Source organism: Natrix helvetica (assembly GCF_964273705.1).
Source record: "Natrix helvetica genome assembly, chromosome: 4".
NCBI lineage: Eukaryota > Metazoa > Chordata > Lepidosauria > Squamata > Natricidae > Natrix > Natrix helvetica.
Genome location: NC_138550.1, coordinates 85,577,863 through 85,605,692, shown reverse-complemented (window position 1 = coordinate 85,605,692; position 27,830 = coordinate 85,577,863). Strand labels below are relative to the sequence as shown.

General features: G+C 39.1%; 1 protein-coding gene across 5 annotated transcripts in view; it reads left to right on the top strand.

The window, feature by feature from the left end:
• CDH12 (cadherin 12) overlaps positions 1-27,830 on the top strand; it is a 790,632-nt gene that overhangs the window by 714,013 nt on the left and 48,789 nt on the right. For 4 of the 5 annotated variants that reach the window (XM_081952523.1, XM_081952524.1, XM_081952521.1 and 1 more), the window contains 2 exons: positions 3,768-3,887; positions 9,944-10,111. The exons of the other annotated variant lie outside the window; for it this stretch is intronic. In XM_081952523.1, the coding sequence (XP_081808649.1) occupies positions 3,768-3,887; positions 9,944-10,111 (288 nt within the window). The remainder of the gene's footprint in view (positions 1-3,767; positions 3,888-9,943; positions 10,112-27,830) is intronic. 5 annotated transcript variants of the gene reach the window in all.

Below are 27,830 nucleotides of genomic sequence, written 5' to 3'. Positions count from 1 at the left end.
TAGAATGGACAAGGATTTGCTCTCTAATTATATACAGTTGGTTCTCTTGTCAGAATTAGAATATGGGTTTCTCCCTGGTAGTTCCTTGAATATGCTTGATTGTTTATCTGCATTGGTAGTTCCTTGATCTGGGTAATGTTCGCAGCTTGATATGTTTGTCTCATGTTTTTATTATTAGTGTATGGCATTGTTATACTAGCAAGGAGACTATAATGCTAACGCAGAGTAGTAGTTTGGCTGCCATTTTACCAACTCTATTGTGTTACATGCTCACATGCTTTCTAAAGTACGCTACAGAAGGATGAGCTAGCTTCACACCAGAAAGAAAGACAAGTGGCTCTTTCTGCATCCTCCTCCTCCTTCCACTGAAACCACCTCACAAACAGGCATTGCAACCAGGAAGTTCAAAGCTAGCAGTAATTTGAACACCTGCACAATGCACCAACTCATCTTTCCACCAAGTGGTACCTATTTATCTACTCACATAGAATATGCTTTCAAATTTCTAAATGGACAGAAACTGAGGCGAATGATGGGAGCTCACCTTACCATGTAGTGCTAGTACTCAAATAACTGGAGCAGAGACCATCTCCAGTGTCATTAAGCCACTGAGCCACCGTGCCTTGTCTGATGTTAATCCTAGAGTCAATCTCTTCTTATTTCAGTATTGATTGCTTGTAAAGAGTTTTTATTTCTTCTTCACTTTTGTATTGTCTCTTTTGAATGGTATGTAAATGTGGTTTATCTGTATTTGCCTGTTGATGACTAATTTATCTGTGTGCCAAACTTCCAGGAATTTTCTAGCATTTTTGGCTTTAGCTTGGTCTAGGATGCTCACAGTTTCCCAGATAAAACTGTAGTTAAGTTTGTCCATGTGGTGTAAAATTAAGTAGTTTTCATCATACTGCTAGTGGATGGATGCTCTCTGCTAGTCTTCAGCCTATCTATCTTGCATAGTGGCTGTCTCAGTTTTTCCTTATCACATGGGGAAGCAATATATAGCTATAACAATTTAGGGGCATTAGTTTATGTACACTTAGAGTCAAATGCTTTAAGAAGAACATTTTTCAGAAAATACAATTGTTATTATATAGGCACTTTATGGCAGTGTGAGAGATGCTAAGAGAATGTTAGTAAGATTAGCAATATGCTAGCTAATTTATTTAAGTGATTACCATGTTCCAGATTCAAATGTAGAGACTATTTCACAGGTTTAAATCCTTCTTAGCTTTGTGTGTATCAATATTCAGGGGGTAGAACTAGCAATATCAATAGCACTTAGACTTATATACTGTTTTTACAGCCCTCTCTAAGCAGTTTAAAGAGTCAACATATTGCCCCCAACAATCTGCATGCTCATTTTACCGACCTCTAAAGGAAGGAAGGCCAAGTCAACCTTAAGGTGGTCAGAATCAAACTCCTGGTCGTAAGCAGTGAGATAGCCTGCAATATTGCTTTCTAACCACTGTGCCAAAGCTCCTACGGCATGTTTAAATACTTTACTATGTATCTGAATTATAAAAACCTTATATATTAAATTGATAAAAATATTTTTGTAGGATAATTGTGTCCCAAGTATAATCCAAAAATCTTCTGTCACAGTCTAGTGAATCTTGTCTTAAAATCTAGTTCTGCAAGTTTTTGTCCAACACTGATCTATATGAAGTTTGCTTAGTGTTAAATACCCATAAATAGGATGTTGGGTAGAAATTTGTTCTTGGAAACATTCACTAAATTACATATTTAATAATTAAGAAGCAGGGGAATAAAGTGCATTATTCAGACCTTTTGTCTCATATTGACAATACCAGAGCTGTACCTAATGATGTGCAAGGTCACAAGCAATTTTTAAATGCCTTTCAGAAGTTAATACTAGTAATTTTTAATGTAGCAAGCGGATGATTATTATATATTTTTGGATTAATCATGCTCATTGCTTCAATAAAATAAAATGCATTCCATATGATGCAGGATCATTTCTGTCCTTCCTATCTAGTCTTGATTCTTTATTATCCACAATTTTTTTTCCCTTTTTTGATTGTACAGTCTCTGGCCTACTACTCAAAAGTCAAATACAGTGCTCATCCTGAAAAAGATTTCAGAAAGACATGCTGATAATTGTATATACTGTAGGTTACCTTATCTGCAAAATATGTTATTCCAATGAGCAATGGTGTTTTCAACTTTTTTCCGAGTGGTGGTAAACAATTTGGGTATTTTTAAAAGTAAGTTTTATGTACAGAGGAAAGACAGTAGCCAGATCCAAGATTTCTTTCAGCTGTGCTCAGAAAATACATTAGTATCTAATCATAGCAATGGATATATCCTTTGGGGTGGGGGGGGGGAGGGAGAATAACAGCATTTGAGAGATCATATAGCATAATCAGCATTTAACATATACAAGAATTCCTGTTAAAAGTAACAATGTTAAAAAAAAACCCTGTCCATTAGGTCTATTCAAATTATAGTCAGTAGTTTGGCTCAAAATATCCTGATGTCTAATAGTAATCTTCAAAATGGTGTTGGATGTTTTGCACTTCCAAGTATGCATTTCAAGACTAAATGTAAATCTATGCTTCATTCTTTCTGTAACCTCTGTGAGTCATGTATACAGCTTTTCATAAATTATAATCAGAAATGGCTGAGCTATTCAAAAGGAGGAGGAAATACATATTCATAGCATTTTGAGGAATCAAAATAGCAGACGAGAATTGTTCTTTGTTTCTAGCATCTAGAATATTGATAAAGGCAGCAGCTCCTATTTAATATATAGATATATAGGACAACCCTAGTATAAACCCTGCAAGTTGAAAAGAAAAAAAAAGTTAGCCCTAGATCAGATCTTTCTTGTATCATTACTCATGTTAGAATTGACTGCAGGAATATATCTTCACAACATGGTATGAGCATTTTTACCAGCTCTTTATATCGCTGTTTCATATATTTTTACAGTTATAAAGCTTTACTAAATTTTCCAGTGCCTGGTTGAAAAAGCGTATCCTGAGCCTCAGAGATCTTTCTACGACAAAACAGCAATATGGAGACTTTGAAATCTTTTACAGAGTTTCCTCCCCACCAAGAAAAAGATAGATTATATATTTAAGTTTTTCATTGGGATGTGTAATTATTATATTTCACTTTTGTTATACGTGACCAATGTACATTTGATGGTTTTGTCCTTCCATCCTCACAACAGTTCTTTGAAATAGGCTGGGAATAAGTGATTTCATTCAAAATAATCCCCAAAATCTTCACAGCTGAATGGTTTTTTGAACTTGGATCTTCCCATTTTAGCTCTATATCTGACCACCATACAATTACTGCCTTAAATGATTGATGTACATCTCCCCATTTGTAAATACATTTGAAATAGCTTCAAATCCTCCCTTTATAATAATGCTTATGTGATTTTTTTTTAAAATGTGGCTTTAGATTGGTTTAGAATTAAGAAAGACTCTTTGTCTCATAGAGTTGCCTGTCTATTTAGGGTAGCAGTTGCTCAAGGCAAAATGAAAGTCTTAACATTCCCAAATGACCAAGCACTCTACTGCTTCTTAGGAAAGAAAAAAAACCTGAGCAAATTAAACCAAATTCTATTTGTGTATGTTTTGCCACCTTGAAATTTTATGATTGCAAAACCCAGAATTTTAGACATTGTTATAATAAACATACGCTGCATCACAAAAGATATATCCAAAACTGTGCTATTTTTAAAGTGTCGTTTTACTGTTTCATCTGTTTAGCTTTATGTGTCGTTCCTTTCACAGGGGCCTATGTGCTGCAGGTCAAAGCAATTGATGCTGATGACCCAACCTATGGAAACAGTGCCAGAGTGGTTTATAGCATTCTTCAGGGACAGCCATATTTCTCCATTGATCCCAAAACAGGTAATTGACATTCAGTCCTTTAGAGTGTTTTCTTCTTTTCTCTTCCATGTTTCAGGCTGATTTGGCACTTACTGTATCTCAGCACTCTTTATCTAATTACAAAGGAAGAAAAGAAATGCCATTAATGCTCACTGAAAAATGCCAACTGCTTTCTTTTGATAATACAACTGTATTTCCACTTCAGAAGCAACTGCTGAACAAAAGGACTAAACAGATGTTAAAGAACTGTACAGGTCCTGTTGCATAAGCAGAATTCTGTGATTGTGTGATATCGCTACTTTCATTTTACTGAGTGTTCTATTATGTGAAATGGGAGTAGCATTCAGGACCTCATTGGAGCAGTTCCAACTTCCATGAGCCTGGCAATTTAACCAAAAGCTTTCTTAGCTGAGCTGCATTCATGCCGTTCTATTTCTAACCAAAATTAGGCAGCTGGTTTAGAGTATTAATTTGGGCAGTTGCAAGGAAACTATGGATCTCCAGAACTTAACCATTATCTGGCTTCATCCCCCACTATGGCCACTGTTAAGATTTCTAGCTCAGCACTATCTGGAAATACACAGCTTTACAATTCTCATTTATAATGTAGCATAATAATAGAGAAGGGAATCATTTTATTCATAGCATTTTTTTCACATATCAGTGCAGTAGTAGTAACTATTAGTTGCCATCAAATCAGGGGTGGGCTCCTGCCAGTTCTAACCTCTTCTATAGAAGAGGTTCCACAAATCTACCGTGCCATTTAGAACTGGTTCCAGCTACCTCCCCCCCCACGGCCCGTCCACATCACGCTTGCCCTGCCCGCCATTCACTGATTGGCTGGCTCACCAATTGCTCCGCCCACCTCTAAAAATCCTATCTAAACCTTAAAGTCTTAAAGCTGTCATGTTTGAACACCCCTGGGTTTTTTTTCTAAGGGGTTAGGGGTGCAAGGGCCTTGTAACTTGACAGCTTTAAGACTTGCACACTTCAATGCCAGAGTTCCTGAGCCAACATGACTGGAGGAGGAATTCTGGGAGTTGAAGTCCACAAGTCTTAAAGCTGTCAAATTTGAACACCCCTGTTTTTTTCTAAAGTGTTAGGAGTGCAAGGGTCTTGTAGCTTGACAGCTTTAAGACTTGCGTGCTTCAAATGCCGGAGTTTCTGAGCCAACATTTTGGTTGCTAAGCAAGAGTGTTGTTAAGTGAGTTTCACCACATTTTACAAGTTAGCCACGCACACCCAGTCACATGACGGCCAAGCCGCTCACACTTGGTCACATGGCTGGCAAGCCACTCCCACAAAGCAGGCCACCCCTACAGAAGAGGTTCTAAAAAAAATTGAAACCCACCACTGCATCAAATGATATAGATTACAGGGGTGTCAAACTGGTGGCCTGCAGGCCAGATGCATCACGCCAAGGCCACACCCACTCCAGCTCTGCAAAGGGGAAAAACATTGTGAAACTTCATGTGATGGCAACATGATGCGGCCAGTTTGACATCTGTGATATACAACATATAGAATAGGAATCCCATGAATGCTGTTAAATATATTTAGATCAATTTTTTTAAATGCTGCCTATTTTTGATATAAAAAGTAACTTCTCGTGACCTCCCTCTCCTAAACCTAATAGTCTTCTTTTACATAAAGAAATGTTTATCTCTGAGGAAACAGTTGTTTAAGAGATGCACCTTCTGGTTTTACCATGCAAGCCCTACTTCCCTTAGAATAGCTGGGATTGTTTTATTTTTGTTTTTCCCAATGTATACTTGATTGACAGATAGAATATTAAAAACCCTTTACTTCCTGGCTTATCAATTATTCCAAGAATACAATCTCCCTATGGAAAAACAAAGCATAGCTATGTATTTTTCTTCCATAAATTTGCTGCAATCTTGTGTTAACCACATATAAAATATGTGAGTAGTAGGGACTTTGGAGCATGTGCTATGCTGATAAGCTCTTATAATTATATATTAATCTGCTATTTTAATGAATGTTGGTGTTCAGTCCCAATCTATCCTTTTTTCCCTCAGCAGCCTGCTTTTGGCAGGTGGAGGATTGGAGGATGGGAAATGGATGTTAATGTCAGCCTTGTTGTTTGGAGGTCATTGCATGTGGTGGATAGATTCATAAACAGCCAGAAATGCTCATGGGATTGGAGGACAGTTAATTGCATATCTTGTCCTATATTTTGAAATGTCATTCCTGCTTCTGTATTTAATAATTCAATGACTTAACCAAAATGTTCCACACTAAATGCTGCCAATTGTGTGCCTTGAATGCAAGGCAGACAGGGCTGCTGGTCTGCCTCCTTTCTGAAAATGGAATTTGTTTTCCCAATGAGTCCCTACTTGAATGTCAAATGGAGTATTAAAAACCCTTGCTTCCTGGCTAATCAATGCGTGGAGATGGAAGCAGCATAACACAGCACAAGCTCTCCAGAGGTCATGTTCCTTGTCAAATATACTCTGTTTTAACAAAATAACATATCAGAAAAGTGAATCAGTAGCTTTATTTTATTTTAATTTGGATGAGCTACCTCCCTCTTCTACTTGCTCCAGGAAATAAAAATCACCCCTTTCTAATGTTTTTCCTTAATTAGATCTCACTGGCAATAGAGAAGTTTTAAAATCCAAACTCCTATATCTTTTACACCATTTCTGGATCAGGTAAATGACAATACAGAGATACCCTTAGGAATATCTGCTGTTCTTTTCTTCTTCATTAATTATAGCTGAAGAAACCACCAGAGCAAGAGCAGGTGAATTTCAGTTTTAAATGCTTAGCATTGCAAAAACATTAAGATTATTTGTCATAGGGTGGAAAAAAAGACACAGGCTTCAGTTATTAGGATCAACTATAAAATGTAAGTTCTACAGACACTTAACTTGTTATTTAAGATTTGATCTACTGATCAGTAGGCCCTCAGATATAACCTGGTTCATCTTTTTACTGTAGATAAAGGAATATCTGTACATACCATATACTGTATATTCCCCCATAGTACACAAAACATAGTCTATATAGCTCTGTGCTCCATAGTTTAAACTATATACTTTTTTCATCCTACCGTTCTGAGTTAATGGATACTTTGCCATTTTCATATGGTCTAGAGATACTTAAATCGTGGTTGACATAACAATGTTCTCCAGCATAGAACTGCTAGTTCCTATCTCACCAGGTAGGGACAAAAACCATTACAGCCCTGTTGAAATAATTCTTATTTGGAATTAATAAATTTTGCCTTCCTATATCCTAGAACCTAGGTGTTGTTTTTTCCCCCATGCTGATATTAGCATACTCTTTGTCATAACATAAGCTTCATCCTGGCCCACCAATCAGCCAATGGCTGCACAGAATTGTTCTTAGGAAACCTTGTTGTGAGAAATGTAAAATGACCTCTTTAGATGTGTGTAGAAGATTGGGAAGGCAATAGGTGGGGTCTTATGCCTTTTCTGTTTTCCTACGCAAAATAGCATTCCAATAATAGGGTTGACCTAATTATCTAAATGTTTTAGATGTGGATTTTGGCTATTGGAATTTCTTTCCTCCATTCCCTGCACTTCTCCAGTCTACAACAGCACATTCTTGCCTTCATACCAGAATAGATCAATCTACAAACTTTTGTTTTTTTTTAATGTTGGAAATGGGGAGTCATTTCTGTTCTCCTAATAAAGCTGGCAAATCCCAACAGTCTGCAGAAAAATGGATGAACTGTACCATTTCACAGTTTAAAATGTATTACTTAAAAGGTACAATTATGACTGAACAGCACTAAACACTTAAGGATATAACTATAATTGCAAATGCCCAAGACATCTAAATGATGAGGAACTAGCCTAAAGCTATTTAGAAAAAAGAAACATGTTAATGTAAAGGGGGGAAATCTTTCCCCTTGAGGCAAATTCAGTTATTTATAATTATTTTTGAATGGCTAAGCATTGGCAAAAGACAATCAAGAAAATCAACTTTCTTCTTGCTCAGCCCAATTCTATTTCCTTTGGAGGCCTTGAGTTTATTTATTGCTGTAATTATCAATTTACACTTGGGTGATAGGAAGAAAGATTAGCCTCGAAAATTAGTGTTGGTATATCTATCAGTTGTGCTTTCCCTCAGTTTCTCATTTTTCTGACCATTAGTTCCTTTCTGCCTTTGATCTTTGCTGTTTTTTCAACATTACAAAACTAAGTGAAAAGAAATCTTATGCATTAGAAACAAATGTTCTGTTCCCACACCAGATATTTAGCTTATATTGCAGTGCTATACAACTGTGTATCTATTTTTAACTATGTCCCCGATGTCACTATTATCTACTGTATGTCTATAACATATATATTTATTCCCCTTCCGGTGAGCTAGTAATTTCAGTTTACAACCTCAAAATGTTATTGTGATCTAAAACTTTAGTGAATGGACACATGATAGTTTCTCTCTGTAGTATGGCAGTACAAAAATAGTTAATGAATCTTAAACATTTCTCATCTTAAAAGTTAATTACATATTTGTTATTTGTTTTGGCTAAGGATTTATGTCACAACACAAACATGTTTATTTTTCAAAGGACTGTTTCTATTTTACTTACAATTGGAGCATAAATCAAGAAAAAGAAGGAAATATTACTTATGAGCACTTATAAACATGCCAATTATTTTCACTTTTTATTTCTAAATAGAAGACATGTCACAATAACATTTGGACAGGAAAATGTATTATTTTATTAGGTAGCTCTTTGGTGGAATGACAGTCAGTTGCTCTTGCACTGAATTATTAGAAAGACTCGAATTATTTGTTCAATACATCTATAAATATAATTATATTGTTCTTCTCTGGAACAGTGTCCTTCACCAGATAAATCCAGCTCCTCTCTTCAGTATATCAGCAAATGCCCAGTATACTTTCAGCCTCAGGGTTTACCTGAGTTCAGCCTGGTTCCAAATTCATCAGTCAGGGAAGTTCCCATTGGGACATCTTAACAGGGCCTATTGCCTGAGGTTAAAGGAAAACACATTACTTCCATCCTGTTTCCTCTTGCATATGCATCTGTACTAGCCAATACCACAACCACCTTGAATGCTCAAGACTCCCTAAAAAGACCATTTATTTTATTTATTTATTTTAGTTAAATAATTCATATGACTATTCATCTCACAAAAGTGACTGTGGGTGTGTACGGAGAATAAAACAAAAAACAAAACCCGAGGTTAAAATACAGGTTAAAACAAGAGGTTAAAATACAATGTCCAATCACAAAAAGAAAGCACATCACCAACAGCAGACATTGCCCATGTATGTGGAGGGGCAATCAGGTTTTTGAAGCCTTTTGAAAAGGTAACAGGATCATATTTAGATATTGAGGGGGATGAGGGAGGGATTTTGTTCCATATTGCAGATGCAGTCATTGAGAAGGCATAACTCCAGGGTCCAACAAGACGGTATGTTTGGTGAAAGACACATGGAGGATGTTCCCTCTGCTGCATCCGGTGGGCTGACCAGAAACAATGGAGGAGAAGCAGTTCCACAAATAGCCTGGCTCTATGCCCTGTAAGGCTTTATAGGAGGTAGCCAGCACATTGAATCACATTCAGGAACCTAAGGAAATGTATGGACACATATGGCATGGTATTCTGGAGTCCCTGAAACATAACAAAGGTGGCTGATTGGGAAGATATCAGATGGAGACTTGGTCACAATACATTCCCTGCCCCAGTCTTCTACTTAAACCTGCTGCTTCGTTCTACCTAATGTAGGACTTCCCTTGATATCCATAGTTGAAAAATTTGCCTTGCTCATTCCTCAGTCCCAAAAGAAGATGATATAGGGATTTTAACAACTTTGTCCAAATCTAATACTGTTCACAAGAAACTATTTTTAAACTGGCAGATGGAAATGATGTGATGCAAACATTCCAGAGCATCATTTTATTGCCTTGTAATATCATAGTATAGAATTCCTTGTCTCTGGACAGCAATGAATACCAAATGATATATGTGCTAGGGGACACATTGTAAACTATTCTGAATTCTTTTTCATGAATAAATAGTTAACAAAGACAGCATTTTTCCTTCCTAAAGGTGTTATAAGAACAGCCTTGCCAAATATGGACAGAGAAGTTAAGGAACAATATCAAGTTCTCATTCAAGCAAAAGACATGGGAGGTCAACTTGGGGGACTGGCTGGAACCACAACAGTGAATATCACTCTGACTGATGTCAATGACAACCCACCAAGATTTCCCAAGAGTAAGTTTTCTATCATCAAAACTCAGAATGAAAGAGATGTTATGCTAAATGGGACAAGAAACCAAGTGGGTTGATTTGGTTTTTTTGTGCTATCTAGAGACCTTGCTATGAAAGTTGTTAACAGAAAACAGATATTACAGTTTTTTTTTATTTTGATACCATATATTGTCTGTCAGAATTTGTCCCGTCAGATAATCAGAATATTATTTATCATTGCAAGTAGTCCCCAGTTTAAGAACAAGTTCTGTTCCCTAGAGATGTCCTTAAGCTGAATTTGTACAGAAACTGTACTAATATGTTATTCATAATACTGTATATTGTGTATTGAACTCAAAACATTGTGTATTTAACTTGAACCATTGTATATTTAACTCAAATTTTGCTATAACAGACTGTCTTAATTATGGGCCATCCTTAACATAGGACATTCTTAACTCAGAACTTAATGTGTATTATTTGTCATCATTTAAACTGTACATAGACAACTTATAATTTCTCAGAACATTAGGAAAAGAAACGAGAATTTGAGAACATTGGGATGAAGCATTATGTACAAAAAAACTGTGGGGAAAAAAGTAAGATTCCCCACCTCTACCTGTTAGCAATATTATGTGTTTGTGACATGGATGGGTTCCTGCCAGTTCTAACCTCTTCTATAGAAGAGGTTCCACAAATCTATAGTGCCGTTTAGTACCGGTTCCAGCTCCCTCCCCTGCCCGTCCACACATCATCAAGATGAAGAGCGAGAGAAGGAATTCTGGAAGTCGAAGTCCACAAATCTTAAAGCTGTCAAGTTTGAACACCCCTGGGGTTTTTTTTCTAAAGGGTTAGGGGTGCAAGGGTCTTGTAACTTGACAGTTTTAAGACTTGCGTGCTTCAAATGCCAGAGTTTCTGAGCCAACATTTTGGTTGCTAAGCAAGAGCATAGTTAAGTGAGTTTCACCACATTTTACAAGTTGGCCAGGTCCACCCAGTCACATGGCTGACAAGCCACTCCCACCTGGTCACATGGCCAGCAAGCCACTCCCACCTGGTCACATGGCTGGCAAGCCACTCCCACAAAGCAGGCCACACCTACAGAAGAGGTTCTAAAAAATTTTGAAACCCACTACTGGTTTGTGAGTATGTATAGTCCAACTTCCTACTATTAGACACTGCTTTTATCTTTTCCCAAATTCTTTGTTACAGTATTAGAAACCATTACACCCATTTTCTCTGATGAGAAACATGCTAATTTGGGTTCTCTCCATTTTTCATTTAGCCAGCAGCTTTCATTATGCTACTGAAGTATTTCATAAGAACTATTCAGAATTATAGCTTACATAATTAGTGTCTACGCTTGCTTTGATGGTCTTTCCTCTATCTACCCTTGTGCTATCATATCTTTCAGACTGTAGGACTGAAAGTACCTGACTTGCCTTGTTTCAAATCCTTAATCTACTCTGAGAACCCTTTGGGGATAATTAAAATACTTTATGCATTAAGGATGTTAAAAAGACAGAATTCTTATTCCCCCTCCCCATACTCTATAACACAGGGCATCCCACACTCATGCCCTCAAGAAGATATTTTATATGACTCTTACCCTGGCTACTTTTAACATTAGTGATGCATTTTGTTTTCTCTATAATGAAACGGAGGAGGCAAACTGCTTTTAGAATAGAAGTGGGTTCATAATGCTACAGATCAGGAGGATGCTTTCTAATGATTCAATTTTGGGGAACCAAATTTTTCAAGTTTTTTTTTTCTTGCTCAGCTATGTTTTGTGAAGGCTACATTTTTGTAGCATTTAGCCAAGGTGCCTGAAGTTGTTTAAGGAACAAAAGCATATTGGTTTGCTGAATTTTCTGAAAAGGGATACATTTAGAGGCTTCTATCTATATAAATGTAGCCTCCTCTAATAGAGTTACTTGCCTATAAAAAGGGGTAGCTAGATTGCAAGAATGAGGTTTATGCATGCAAGCGTGCAAAATTTGATTTGCACAAAGCCTATAGAACTGGGTGGCTATAATAAATGTAATTAAATAATAAAATCAATACCATGGTTGGTCTAATGCAAAGAGGAGATCATATAGTTAGATTAATTAGTTTTAGCAGCCTTATAACTGACATTAAACTTTTTCCCCCCTTCGGATGCTAATAGAATCAGAATGGACTACGTTTCTGATATTTCATCCATAGCCTAAGCAGTTCTATTGTTTCTCTTAAGTATCATGTTAGAAAATAAGTACAACATCTTGACTTATCCAGAGAATTCACAAAGAGGTCTATATTTTGCCTGATGCTTGATTTCATGTAGTTCTCACAACTGCAGTGGGTTTATTTTTTTGCAGTGTCTCCCACTATTGCTAAGCTTCCGTAGCTCCACCCATCAACCTCCGTCACTCAGAGCGAGCTGCTTTCCTAGCATCCTCTGCGCTGCGCACATATCTCTTTTCGCCCTCCTCGTCTCCATTCCAGATCCTACTTCCCCCCCCCCCCACCCCACACACATACACGCACACTCTGAACTTGGGCGCTCAGCTGCCTTTGGTCAGAGGAGCAGCAGAAGCCCCTCCCCTACTGGCATGAGGTTTTGTTCTTTCCTCCTCCAGCCACATGCATGGTGATCCCACCTCTCAGACTTCCAACCAGTAACCCCTCTTCCCCCTCCCACGTCCCCGGTCCGGTCTCCCTTCTCTTCTTCTCTGTTTGGTTTCTGGCTAATGGTCTCCCTCTCGGATCCCAGCGGAATTAAGCAGAGCCGGCTCGGTGGAGCCAGGCCTGCACTTGGGGGGGAGGAGGAAAAGCGATATCAGGTGGAGACTCAACAGCTGCAGTGGCCTCTCCTCAGCCATTGCCCTTCTAGCTGCCCAAGCCTCCCTCCTTGATGCAGCTCAACCTGACAAAGGCTTGTGCCCTGTAGGAGCTCCCGGGCCGGAAAGTCGCCGAAAACACCTGCATGGGAGGCAGGCCAGACTGGCCTGCCAGGAATCCCATCAGGCTTCTGACACCACTCTTTCTGCTGTGCGGGTAACCCAAGCCGCTCCTTCCCTTCGGGCGGGCTTCTCGCCAGCCTCTCTGCAGGAGGCTCCTTGGTGACCCCTGTGAAAAGATTGTTTGACCTCCAAAGGGGTCTCGACCCACAGGTTGAGAACCACTGCTATAAAGCCATTCCTTATAAGTGACAATTTTGCTGTCAAAAAAGCCTGCTCTTCTGTTCCACTCAGTGCTAAAGTTTCAGATCTTTTCTCTCCATCACATAATCAAGCAGAAAAGCTGAAACAGCCTGGAGAGGCGATGCTTGACGTCGCTACGAAATGACATGCAATCTTGGGATTCCAGGATTGCTATCGATACCTCTGTTGCTGGACGATCCTTTTTGGATCTAAACCATTCTGAAGGAATGGTGATAGAGAAGGGCATGTCCTGCTGATCTCAGGGACATCGCAAAGCCTCTGATTGATCCAGGGAAAGCTCTTTTTGCTGGTTATAAGAGAAGCAGCTAAAATGTCTGCAGAAGGTTGAGACAAGCCCCTGAAATGGAAGCAGAATAGGAGAAACAATGTGTCAAAATGGTGAGAAAAATCTTTATGATTAGAGAAGAGAAAACCCAAAAGACTTAGAGTTAAAATAAAATTGAAGACAGAAGGAAGGAAGCAGTGAATTAACCCTGGTGTAAAACTATTGTGTTATCTTTTCCACTTTAATTTTGTTTGTTTTCTATGGATGGACTTTTTACAAATGCCTCTTACTTTTAAACTGGACTGGTCTTTTTTTCCCCTTCTTCCTCTATACTTTTTCCATTTTTTGTATTCGTGGATTAAAAGCCTCTTTCCTCGCAAGGCTCAGCCATATCATAATCTTTAAATATATTTTTTTCTCTTCTGGAGTTCAAAGCTTAGAAAAGAGAGGCAAAAACAGAGGGAAAAGGTATAACACTGCCATCTAGAGGCTAGAGACTTGGCAACATCTGATATTACAAAGCTATTGGCTTTGTTTAAACCTAGCAAAAGCCTTGGATGTTTTAGTGGTAGTGTTTATACTTTGGAAAAATGGTGCAATATGAAGAAGAAAAGGAACTAACATTGTAAAAAATATGTTAGAAACTCAAAAAGTCTTAATAATTACAGAGAGAATTGAAAAGAGTCTTAAATTATAGATCAAAATACAGAAAGTATGGAGGGAAGAGTTGAGAATACTTATAAAACAACGATGAAATTTGAGGACAGAGTTCAAAAAATCACAGAGACATATGAAAGTGATAAGAAAATTGTTGACACTGACAGCAAATCAAGTGCGAAGGGAAATGATAAGTGTGAAATAAGGAAAGGAGAGATCAATGGACTGGAACTCTATCTCAGATGTCAAAACATAGATGGAGAAAGGGGAGAAAATTTGGCAGAAACAATGAGAGTAATTTCGGCAAAAGTACCAGTGATAACAAAAGTCAAGATGAAAGGAACAGATGGTGTGTTTCGAATCCTTCTAAGATATGCAATGAACAACAAGTTGTCAAGAGAAGAGACGAGAAACACTTAGAATACAGTTTCTACAAATGGGAAGAGATGCACTATTTCTGGAAGGATACAGGATGATGAAATGAAATGTCACAATAAATTTTAGTTAAATGTAGTTAAACTTTGAGTACTATGTATAAGACAAAGTAATAATAGCTATAGTCAAATAAATGATCAATAATGATAAAGCATTTTTATATACTAGATTGATAATATGAAATTTTATACAAACTGTAAGTGAGGATGATGGAGATGATGTTGAAAAGCCTTTTTATAAAAGATAAATAATTCTATATAGAATAGAATATAAAGATGTAATATCATTGGATGATTTCAGGATGATGTAATGAAATACCATAATATAAATTTACTTCAATATGCCTCATATGAAAAGGATGTAATAATAGCTATGCTTAATGGATGTTTAACAATTATAACAATTTGTATACATGTATATTAGATTGATGATACTAATAATGGTAAAAACATGGAATTGAAAATTATTAGAGAATGTTATCAACGCTAAAATAATAGAATGATTTAGAATAGGATATAAACATTATTTATTATTGGATATATTGAAGATGATATAATGAATCATTATAATATAAATGGATATATATTTAGAATACCTTGCTTAAAATGGAGAAACAATAGTGATAAGCAAACAAATGAAGTATAATAATAATGTATACAAAATATTTGATTGACAATATGTGATTTTTGATAAAGTTTAAGTGATGACTATGGAAAGGACACAGAAAGACCTTGTAACTGACACACTGTATGCAGTTGAAGAGGTTTTTATGTTATATGTTTTGTGTGTTTGTGTTTGAAAATAAAAAAAAAATATTTTTTAAAAAAAGCTGAAACAGCCTTTGCCCTTTGTTGGGAAGAGAAAAATACAAGCCGCACAAGCTGGGACAGAACGATCACACCATTAAAATAAAAATTAACATAACCTGTAGCAATTTTCTAATTCAATGCTTCACCAAAGTGTACTGTGCTTTAGTGGGAAGTTATTATACAAACCATAGTTTTAGCTGCACCAGTTCTCCAAGTAAGAACAAATTCCATCCATGCCAATACATATATGTGACTTTGAGCATCAGTTCTAATGACCAAGTTCTTTAATATGTAAAAGCATGGAGATATGCATTTATTGTTTTCCTTTGTCATAAAATCTGGTGTTTGTTTAATGTCCAGTTTGTTTAATATTTTGTTTAAGATAATTTAGGGCTATATCGACCCCAAATCCTTCCTATTTATTTATTTGCATTCAATTTTATTATCATTACAAATAATTCAAGGTGGTGGACTGTATGCAACACATATTCCTCCTCCTATTTTCCGCACAACAACCCTGTGAGATGTATTAGGCAGAGAGAGAGGGGGGGAGGGAGGGAGGGAGGGGGAGAGAGAGAGAGAGAGAGAGAGAGAGGCGGAGGAGGAGGGAGGGAGGGAGAGAGGGAGAAGGAGAGAGAAAGACTGGTCCAAAGTCACCCACCTGGCTTTCATGACTAAGGTGGGATTTGAACTCACAATGTTCTGCTTTCTAGCCTGGTGCCTTAAGTGGATACAGTGATTAGCAATATTATCTCATTCAGCAGTTCGTAGCTTAATGGGAGAAATCTGGAAGAAAGACAAATATCTAATTATTACAAACTATTACAATAAAGTATTATAAATTTTAAATAATCATAAACTATTATAATTATTATACATTGTTGGCCACTCACATCATTATAACAACATACAACTTTTAAAAATTCCATTAGAAGAAAAGCATTTTTGTAAAGAATTTCATGTCTTATTTAACATTATTCTTATAAGGCCGATTTTCTAAATGATTGCCATTTCTTTACATGAAAGCAGTGCTTATTCATAAATGTTTAGATTATTTTGTTATACATATTGGTTTCATTACGGAGGAATATTTGTAAGGTTGAAATGTTCAGATATCTTTTCTAGAGAATCGCATATTGGTTTTCTAGAAAAAGGAAATATTAAAATCAATTAATGTGAAAGCTGAAGTATGCAGGATTCAAGTACTTAGATTCAAAGCTATAAAGAGATTTATGTATTTATCTAGCCCCTTGATTTGTACATAAAGGCAAATTAATAAATGATTGAGTTTTCACTTTTGTAATAGGAGGTGTCACTGAGGCTTCCATTTGCCAACATGTAAGCTGCTGCATTTTGCAGGAACTGCAGCCTCAAAGATAGTCCTGTACTGCAGCAATCAGCACAAGAAGTGGTTGAAGGGTCTATGAGTTTAACTGGAATCAGATTTCCAGTCATTCATAATTTTTCATCATCTGCCACATGGCTTCCCTAATTCAACTATCTGAATGACATGATCCAGGAAGACACTAGTGCATTCTTTCTCAACTTGATTGTGATCAGATTATGCTGAGACTGATATTAACGATGTTTTCTAGAAATATTTTGAGTCATCCCAATATATTTGGAGAAGACTCATTTGTGTTTGGCCATGGACAGAGTTATCAAGTCCCAGAAAAATCAGGTATTTGCCACATGGCATAAAATAGGTGTCTTTGATATATAATTCTGAAAATTTCCTCTAATTTCAAAGCTAAATGATTACAGTATAATAGTGGCAAAATATATTAGGACAGTTCTAGGACAACTCTAGTGGATTTCTGACCATCTTAGTGTATAGGTAATCCTCAAATTACAATGGCAATTGGGATCAGAATTTCCATTGCTAAGCGATGTGGTTGTAAAATGCAATGTCACATGACTGCACTGCTTAGCGACAGCAATACTGTCAGTCCCAGTGTCCATCATTAACTGAATCCCACCTATGGTTAGATGAGACTCACCTAATCAGTGCCATTACCAGCATGATCCCTGCCAGCCTTGAGACTTGGTAAGATAAGGGAGAGTGTCTTCTGCAACTCCCCCCACCCACTTACAGTAGGTCCTTCCCATTTCTGCCCCTTGCACTTTGCTGCTTCTTTCAGCCTTGCTACTTTGAGCAACAAGCCCTGTCGCTCGTGGACTGTTGGCCATGCTGCAACTAGTTGTAAGTGCAAACTAGCTACCGAGTGCCCAGGTTGCAATCACATGACCATGGAGGTGCTGGAATGGATGGAAGTCCAAGGACTGGTCATAACCACCATTCATTCAGCACCATCCTAACTTTGAATGGACACGGAACGAATGGTTGTATGCTAAGAACAAAGGAACCCAATGGGTTAACCTAAGAGACTTTTTCAACATAATTCTGGGAATTATTTTCCCAACACACTGGGAGTCATCAGCTTGAACTTGGTGTAAACTCAGAAAATGCAATGAACTGCATAAGGATTGGTAACCACCATTTGTTCAACTGTGTCTCAACTTCAAATGGTCAAACTTATAAGTGCAAAGGTGCACAAGGGTTTGAGGGAAGGACAGAGAGGTGTGGTGAGAGTCTGTAAGGATATAAAGGGGTTGGCACAGTGCAAGTATAGAGGGCCTAGGAAAAGGTGTGCAAGTGAGGGATATTTAGCCCAGGGACTTATAACTTTTTCTGCCAGTTTCCCCTCTAATTGTTTTTTTGCACTCCACCACCTCTTCCCCCTGGCCACCCGGCGTACACAGGTTCTGGCCTTGCTACCCTGCTACCCTACACTTGCTGCCCTGCTTCTGAGGCTTCCCAAACCTCACAAGAAGTCATATGCAATTTGTAAAAGAGGTGAGTGCAAACTTGGGAAGGAGGATTGGCAGCCAGCAGCTTCTTTGCAAAGAAAACTGCAAAAGCCATTAGAGGTGACTGATGTTGTAAGTGTGGGCAGGCTGCTAAGAGGCCAAATTTTGATCCTGTGTATGCAGGGGTACTGGGCATAACTACTATTTGTTCAGTGCTGCTTTTAGTTTGAGCAGTTGTTGAATGAATAGTTGCAACTTGAGGACTAATCTTCATTACAATTAAGGTATAGTATAAACCACAGACCAGGAGGCATAACACTTTTCCTTTGATGTTTACAAGAGGTAGTTATATTAAAATCTTTTCTTCTATTCTCTTTCAGTGTAAAATGCTATTATTTACTTGTTTAAGCAATAGAAGCTAAATATCTCTGACAAATTTTGCATTATAGAATCAAGCCAATTAAGTGGAGTGGATAATTCATATTTTATACCATTTCAGTCCTTGCTTCTTTATTGCTTCTTATTGGGAGGAAAGAATGAAAAAGCAATTAGATATATAATACATAGCAGTGGGCTCCCATAGGAATGTTTTAGTTTGAATATACTCTATATTTTATTTTAATACTAAATAGTATCTTACTGATATACATAATGCTCACAAAAGGTAAAGGAATTGCTAACAAAGTTAACTGCACCTAGTTTTCACTTTAATTGTCACACCTCAGAAATTTCTAGATGATAATTGAAAAATTGCCATGACTTTAATTCACTTAAAAAAAAGTAAGACAGCCAGTTTAATTGTTTGCATAAAAGAAAACTGAATTAAGAATGTGATGGTTAGGATTAAACTCACCTCAATCTCTGCTAGAGGAGGGAAAAGATTTTAAAGCAGCTAAAAGCAGTTGCTGTGGTCTCTCTCCCTCTCCCTCCCCCCCTCTCTCTCCCCCCAACCAAGCAAGTATGGATAAACAATTAATAGATAATGAGACTTTAAAAAACGTATTTCACACATGTGCAAACCCCATCCACTATTTTGTGCATACATAAACATCTTCCAAACATCTATCTCCATTAGATAGAATAACACAAAAGAACCACGCCTGCATGAAAGCTTTATCTTCTAACCTACATTTAGCAACTACCAATGTGCAAAAATTGATGAAATGAAGAATTACCATGTGTGTGTGTGTGTGTGTGTGTGCATGTATTCAATCTTACAGGCCTATAATCTTTTATGCTTTTAGTAACATAAAATCATAAAGCAGTCATTTATTAACTTTCTTTCTTTAGGGAATCCTTTGCATATCGACTTGCTGAAGATGTTGCTGGAAAGAATAGTAAAAAAATGAGGTTGTAGTGAGATCCAGATTCAAAGGGAATAAAGTTATTCCACATGTGAAAAACACATCACGCCTATGAATGGCTCCTTAAATAAGCAGCACATTTTCATGTACTCGTGTGACAGTAGCTATGCAGCCCCAGGAAAATGCATGTTTGATTGAGGGATGTGCCAGAGCATTGATGTGTATATCCATCTGTATTCCAAATTGCCTTCCCCACTTTGAATCAGGAACTCTGCACAGTCCTAGTAGAAAAAAAAGAAAGCCAGCAAGAAATATCAAGTAAAAATTAGATACCCAAATAGAAATTAAATACCCAAAATTGGAATCTCAAATAGCTGTCTAGGGAACAAAGCTTCCTTAATGATCTCCATGGACAGGGCAACTTCATGTTCTAATCACTCTTCAGTGCCTTGAATTTAAGAGGTTATATTAAGAATTTAAGATAAGATGTTTATCCTATCTGTTGGAATATTTCAACCAAGGAAGGGAAAAGGTATTGAGACGTCACAGGCAAAAAGGGTGCTGATGATATGATTGCTCAGAATTTGTCACAGTCCATAACTAGTTCAAAGGAAATGTATAATCATTAATAATTTTAGGACATGTACCTTCTTTATTTAATATTCTTCCCAACTTTATATGAATTTGAAAAGAGACATAATCTGTTATGCAACCCTGAATGATGAACTTACATTTATTTTTATTTTTATTTATAGAAGCTCAGCAGAGCATCACAAGGCAGCTTTAACAATTCATAACATATTAGAAAAACACAACTCCAATTAAGAATTTAGTAAATAATGCCATCAAACAGTAAGTCTAAACCGAAATGTAAACAGTGAGATCAAATTACCTACCAGTATAATTTCATGAACACTTGGTTGTGTGAATCAGCTCTGATATATCAATTCAGGGGGCAGTTGGGGGGGAGGAGTGTTGTGCACAGAGCCCACATAATATCTGTGAATTCAATTATATTGTAAACATTAAATGTTTCACAGGGGAAGTAAGAAGTGAAGCAGTGAACTTAATACAATGTGACATTTTCCGATAGTCACTGTTGCCATTTGGGTAACTTCAGCTGAGCAAAGGCAATTTGTTCATGTGTAAATTACAGTGTGTTGCCTTTAAATAAATCAAGATTGTGTGGCATTTGGAATCAGCTTGCCCTTTGCAGGAGTCTCGCACTGGCTCCTACCTATGTGACCATTCTTTTGAATCTAAAATTTACAGGATTATTCTATTTCCATTATTGTCCCTTTAGCAATAATATCAAGTAGAAAAGGATCTTTTTCTCCCGTAGTTTTTCTTCCTGTACTTCTGTATATCTCCCTCATATTTCATACAACTAACCAACACAGCATAAAACTCGATAAAATGTTAAAGTCTAGCCCAGGAACATATTTTGTACTGTCACGTTTCAAAAATTTGACAACAGACTTGGACAAATTACATCTTGCCACGTTAAACATATTATGATGGATTATTTGGGAGCTGAGGGGAGGGGGGGAAACAGTATCCAGAAAAAAATATTTTTTGACTCCTGCGGGCACCATCAGCTTGCCATCACCAGCTATGTCTTTCTACAAACCATCTAAGTTGAGTTTCTACTGGCCACTGTTCTTATCCCGCTTCCTCTTTCAAGCTAGATCTCAGATCCCCTTTCTCAATTTTGTTGTTCTCATCCACCAGAGTTCCATTGTTCCTCTCCATTTGTCTTTTTTCCTCTCTTTTCTCTTTCCAGTCCAATATTTCCCTATATCAGAAACATACATTCCTCATATTTAATACCTGCAACGCCACCTAACAAAACACAATTCTCTATCTCTCTTTTCTTTACTCTAGCTCTAACTTTTTTTAACCATGCAAAATTCAGTATCCTCCCTCCCTCCCTCCCTCCCTCCCTCCCTTCCTTTCTATTATTTTATTGTGTTTTAAAACTATTATTTGTCCATATCAGACCTGAACACAAGTCACTGGTAGACCGTATGTAGGCCTGCAAAAACAAGATAGTCTGTAAGATCCTTGATACATAATAGTATATGGCTGATGTGTAGTGTTCAGCTTGAACACAAGTCACTGGTAGACCGTATGTAGGCCTGCAAAAACAAGATAGTCTGTAAGATCCTTGATACATAATAGTATATGGCTGATGTGTAGTGTTCAGCTTGGTAGGTCACCAGTATGGATGAATGAATCCATCAAGTTCAAGCTTCAGTTCTCATTTTTAACCTTACATTTATTCTGTCTCATTCCTGAATCCATTTGCACATTTTATTAAACCCACTGTGAACATTGTGGATATTGTGGATATTTCTCAGTCTGCATATTTCAATTCATTTTCTGTTATGCCCACAAATGTGCATTTTCTGCCCATTTTTCCCCTAATATATGTGTTACCTTTTTACCATTTTTAAATACAATATATGGCTCTCTTATGAAACTAAGTATTCCTTCATTTGGACAAGTGCAATATGGAAAGATAATTCAGTGATTCGCTGAAATCAATGGGACCCTGCTGATTTCAGTGCATTTACTTTATGCATGGCTTCATTTAGATACAGGCCAATAACTCTGAAGAGAAAAAGAGAAATAGCCGCACAAGACTGTCAGACAAACTGCATGCTTCTTAATTCTTTCTTCTTATACAGTCTCTCTTCCCTGTAATTAGTCAAAGGAAATGGCAAAGTGAATCTAACATTTTATCCCTCGGTTGTTTGTTTTCATTATTTCCCCTAAGAGTATGCTGCCAAGGTAAGAGCCATTAAGATGTTCCATATGTTACTAAGGTACTATTACCGGTGGATGATGGCAGCATAATTACACAGTAAGTCATCAGAAATATGAGTTTGGAAGGAATTGAAGAATCCATCAGAATTTCAGATTAATTTGAATGACCTCAGTGTTCATTGTTGTTGAATTTCTGGAAAACACTAGAATGTCAGATTGTTGCAAATAGACTCTTGCAGCCCAAACAGTTTGAAATAAGCAGCGTGCCACTTCTTTGATGTGAGTCATGAGAGTGAGCCAATCATGCCTTTTTGTTTTTAAGACAGAAACCTCTTTCTTAATGGCCTGTAATGCTCTGTAGTTCTCTAAAAGAAAATGGAGAGGAAAAAAGTAGAAATCCCTGGTTGTCCTCCTTTGAAGATGGAGGCATAAGTATGCTCGTGAATGAAGAATAGAAAAGTAATATATCTGTATGACCCATTTGCCAGGGGTCCTGAGAGGGGTTTGTCTCCATTTTCAACATCAACTGTATTGTACTTTCTCTATTAAAGGCTGCATATATTTGCCAAATGTTGGAAGGGAAGTATAATTGTGATCCTTATTCATATGACAATTTAGACCCTGGTATAATCCTAATTCAAAACTGTACATAAATCACCTCCTTCTACTGCTGAAGTCATGGCCATATAGGATTATTAATATAATACTTTAAATCAGCTTATTGCTAGTCAGGTTTTAACTGATTGAATTATGGCCAGAGAAGTGTGGATTGTAAAATGACAGCACATTCAGTTAAAACATATTGATTTTGCAGTGTGCTCCAGAGCATTAGCTGTATCTAAAACTCCTGAATTATCACTATCATAATGTGTCTGGAATGATTCAGTCTGCTGTATTTTCTGTTTAATTATAACGTATAAGGCATGATTTTATTACCTTAAGGAAGTGGAAACTCTCGCCCGCATCTTCCAATGGTGTTTCTTACCGATAGTCCTCAACTAACTGCTCTTTGGGATTGGTAACTCTGAAATTAAACAATGTGGTTGCTAAGTGGGAAACCACATGACCATGACTATGTTTTCCTATGAAAAGAGACAAGACTAGTCCGTTTCATACTTTGGACTTTTGTTTGCTTCCTAAGTACACCCTCACCCTTTGTAATGTTTAAATTCCTGCTTACTGTCATGCACACATTGAATGCAAGTGATTTTGTAGGCAAGCTTTCCTTTGCTTGGCTGTTTCCTGGTTGCATTTGCTTTCAATGTGTAAAAGAACAAAGAGATTACTCTCTTGAAATCTCTTTCTCTTCAATCTCTCTACTCTATGAGGGATGGGGGAAAGCAAACAGGTTCTGTAAGCAATCACTGCTTTATATGATCATTCATCTCTCCACCCGCTTCCCCCAAGCAAGAGATTTGAGAGTAAACTGCTTACTTTTCTACACATCAAGAACATGTGATTATGCTGACATCCATAAAAGGTCAGGCAAAGGAAGAATTATGTGCAAAAATTGCTCGCTTTTTTTTCTCCCTCCCCCAATCCCCAAAGCAGAGAGACTGAAGAGAAAGAAATTTCAGGAGAGTACTTTAAGATACTTGTGCCTACAGTTTCCAATCTCAGGTTGCCAGCGCAATCATATTCCTTTTGATTTGTAGAAGAGCAGACACCTTATTTTCTTGCAAAAAAAAAAAAAATCTTTCCAATCAATCTGCTCTGTGAAGGCAGGGGAGGAAAAGGGGAGAAAGTACCATAGTTCTGGCACAAGACAACACATACTGATTGTAATGATGATCCCATGGTTGAAGAATATTGTGAAGGTTGTGAATTTTTTTAAATGGATTGTAAAGCTGTTTTTCCATACCGTCATATATTTGAATAGTTGTGGAATGAATGATTAATAAGCATGGACTACCTATGTATGATAACATGAAATATGCATTGCTCTTGTCAATTATGTCCAAATTTGGGACTGAAATGACACAGGAAAAAATTGTGTTCATTATTTTTTTAGGGAATGTTAACACAACTTTTTGGGTGGTCACATATGAATACTAAGCAGCTACATAAAACCTACCCTTAGATATGTTGTTCTATTGTTTTATGATATTTTGAAAGATAATAGATTTACTATAGAAATTTGTTTTGCGGTAGACTCGAGGGAGGGGCGACTCCTGGGATATTCTCACAGCATGATTGGTCCAAAGACTGAGGGAAATCTCTTTTAACTTCCTCCTTTCCCTGTTGGCTCCCAGTTCCTCTCAGTCTTTTGGTCCAAGCACTGTGTTTTTGGTTCCCAGAGAGAGTGAGTAAAAATCCTTTTAAAAAATTTAGTTTTGATTTGATCATTGGCTACTTTAAATTCCAACCTTTCTGAGCTGCTACTTGCAGGGTATTTCATCTCGCAGCAAGCTGGGGGAAAGCTAATCGGCTTCACACCTTTTTCCTCGTGTATTTAGGAGCTCTGACTGATCCCTGGTACAGCGGGGGTGTCAGGCTCTGTTTCTGCAGCTCCGTGGGAAGGGCTGTCAACGAGAGATGCCGATCAGGCGGTGGGCGGTTTAATTGGCCTCAGGAAGCCGTGCCTGGGTGAAACAAGCCACGGCAAGCAATTTTGATCTGCAGCTGAAGAAAAAAGGCTGCGAAGCATGTGGAGACCTCTGGTGGCCATTTTGGAAGCGTGCGAGTGGAAGCGGCCATTTTAGAAGTGCATATGTGGAGGCGGCCATTTTCTGGCTCTGTTCCCTGGACTTGCGTCACGGCTAGAATCGGGCCTCAAGCCCCGACCCAGGCAGCCTTAAAGTAATCCCCACAAGGCCCTTGCACCGACTGATGGCTCTGGGCACTGAACCTTCTAAGGCATGTGAGTGGCACCGATGGCGGAGAACAGGCAGTGCACTCCACAGGCCCTGGGGAGGGCTCAACTTGTAGCTGAAGAGGGAGAGATAGTTGGACCCAGAACAAGGGCAGCAACAGCTAAGCCTTCAGCAGCCCAATGCCGCTCCAAGGCAACCTAGAAAGATGAAAGCCGGTGTCCAGAAGGCCTTGGATAAGGGGATCACTAGGGCAGAACAATAAGCCCAAGTCAACAAGCCCTCTTCTCCTGCCAGATCCAAGTCGCCCCTCAGGCCTGAATCCCATCAATCAGCCTCTCCCTCCAGGGGGTTTAGCCCTTCCTCTCCTTCTATTTTCCCCACTGGAGTACTCAGGCAAAGCAGCCTAGAAATTTCTCCTTCTCTTCCTGTCTTGTCTCAAAGTCCCAGGGAGGTGGTCAGGGATCCTTTGGAGGGTTCATCCCGGGATTTCCTTCCCCAGTGGTTTCATATATATGTTGAACAGGAGGGGTGAGAGAACCGACCCCTGGGGCACCCCACAAGTGACGCACCTCGGGATCGATCCCTGCCCTCCAGTCAACACGAACTGCGACCCATACGACAGACAGGAGGAGAACCATCGTAAAATGGTGCCCCCCACTCCCAACCCTCCAAGTCGTCGCAGCAGGATACCATGGTCGATGGTATCGAAAGCCGCCAAAAGGTCTAATAGGACCAGGACAGAGGAGCAGCCCCTATCCCGGGCCCGCCAGAGATCATCGACCAACCCGACCAATGCCGTCTCCATGCTGTACCCGGGCCTGAAATCTGACTGAAATGGATCCAGGTACACAGCTTCATCCAGGTATTGGGGAAACTGATGTGCTACCACACTCTCGACAACCTTTGCTACAAAGCGAAGGTTGGAGACCAGACGATAGTTGGCTAAAGAAGTTGGGTCCAGGGAAGGCTTCTTAAGGAGGGGCCTCACCACCGCCTCCTTCAAGGCAGTGAGAAAGAACCCCTCTCTCAATGAAGCGTTGGTAATCGCATGGAGCCAGCCTCGTGTCACCTCCCGGGAAGCCGAAACTAACCAAGAGGGACACGGGTCCAGCACACAAATGGCAGCACTGAGTCTCCACATAATACTGTCCATGCCCTCGGGGGTCACAGGGTCAAACTCATCCCAGATTGTCTCCACAAGATTCATCCCCGTCGACTCGCCCAAATCTACCCAGTCAGAGTCCAAGCCTGTCCGGATCTGAGCGATTTTATCTTGCAGATACTGAACACATTCTTCAGCCCTACCCTGCAAGGGGTCTTTCCCAGTTCCTTGGTTAAATAAGTGCAGCTGGGCAGTTATCTGTGGACACGATTAGAGTGGAAAAATGTTGCCGCTTTGCCGCTTTTATCGCCACTAAGTAGGATTTAATATAAATTCTTACTAGTGTTCGATCAGATTCGGACCAGCTTGCCCTCCAACCACTCTCTAGGCTTCTTTTCCAGCGTTTCATCTCCCAGAGCTCCTCGGTAAACCAGGGAGCCACCTGAGATCGACACCGGGTCAGAGGCTGCAAAGGCACAATGCGATCCAAGGCCCCAGTGGCCATCCTATTCCAGGCTTCCACTAGGGCTTTGGTCGAGTTGTGAGCAAGGGATTCAGGAAAAGTCCCAAGTTCCATCAGGGTCCATCAGTTTCCTGGGGCAGAACCATATAGTTAATTCCGCCTCCCTGCGGTAAGGGTAGCAGTATGGAAGTCAAGCCTGATGAGGAAATGATCAGACCATGACAAGGGTTGAATAGAAATATCCCCTAAATCTAGATCATTCATCCACTGCCCAGAGACAAAAATCAGGCCGAACATATGTCCCCTATTATGGGTGGCATCTTCAATTAACTGAGTTAGGTCCATATCCGTCATGGAAGACATGAACTCCCAAGCTGACTCGGATGTCTCGCCAATGGAAGGCAGATTGAAATCCCCCAGGATCATAAACCTGGGGAAATCAATCGTCAATCCAGCGAACACATCCAGCAACTCCAGAAGGGCCGATGAAACATAGCAGGGAGACAGATATGTAACAAAAAGGCCCACCTGAACTCCAAGGCCCCATTTCACAAAAAGGGACTCACATCCGCCTATCTGAGGCACAGTAACCTCCTGAGGTCTGAGACGTTCCCTAATAACCACCGCCACCCCCCGTTCCTGCCCTGGGCTCTCGGCTGGTGAAAGGCCGGAAGCGGGATGGGCATAGTTCACTAAGGGGAGCACCCCCCTCATGGCCCAACCAGGTCTCCGTAATGCATGCCAGGTCCGCTCTACCCGCTTGTATGAGGTCGTAAATGAGGGGAGCCTTATGCACCACCGACCTGGCGTTAAGCAACACCAGCCGGAGACCAGGGTCCTGTAATCCTGAGCACCCAGGGGTGCGAGAAGGGTGATGAGGGTCAGAACACGCAATCACTCTTAAACAGCGAACCCGCGTCCCCCGAACATAATTTGGCCCTCGGCCCCCACCATATCTGCCTCTCCCACAAACAGTAGAGATGGTAACCCCCCCCCCCCAAATGGAATGGCTTAATCTCTCCCCCGGAATCCCAACCCTTCCCAGCACTCCCAACCTGCACCCATTAGTTAGCTCTGGCATGTGCCCTGGCAGACTCCCCCCCAAGCCTGTC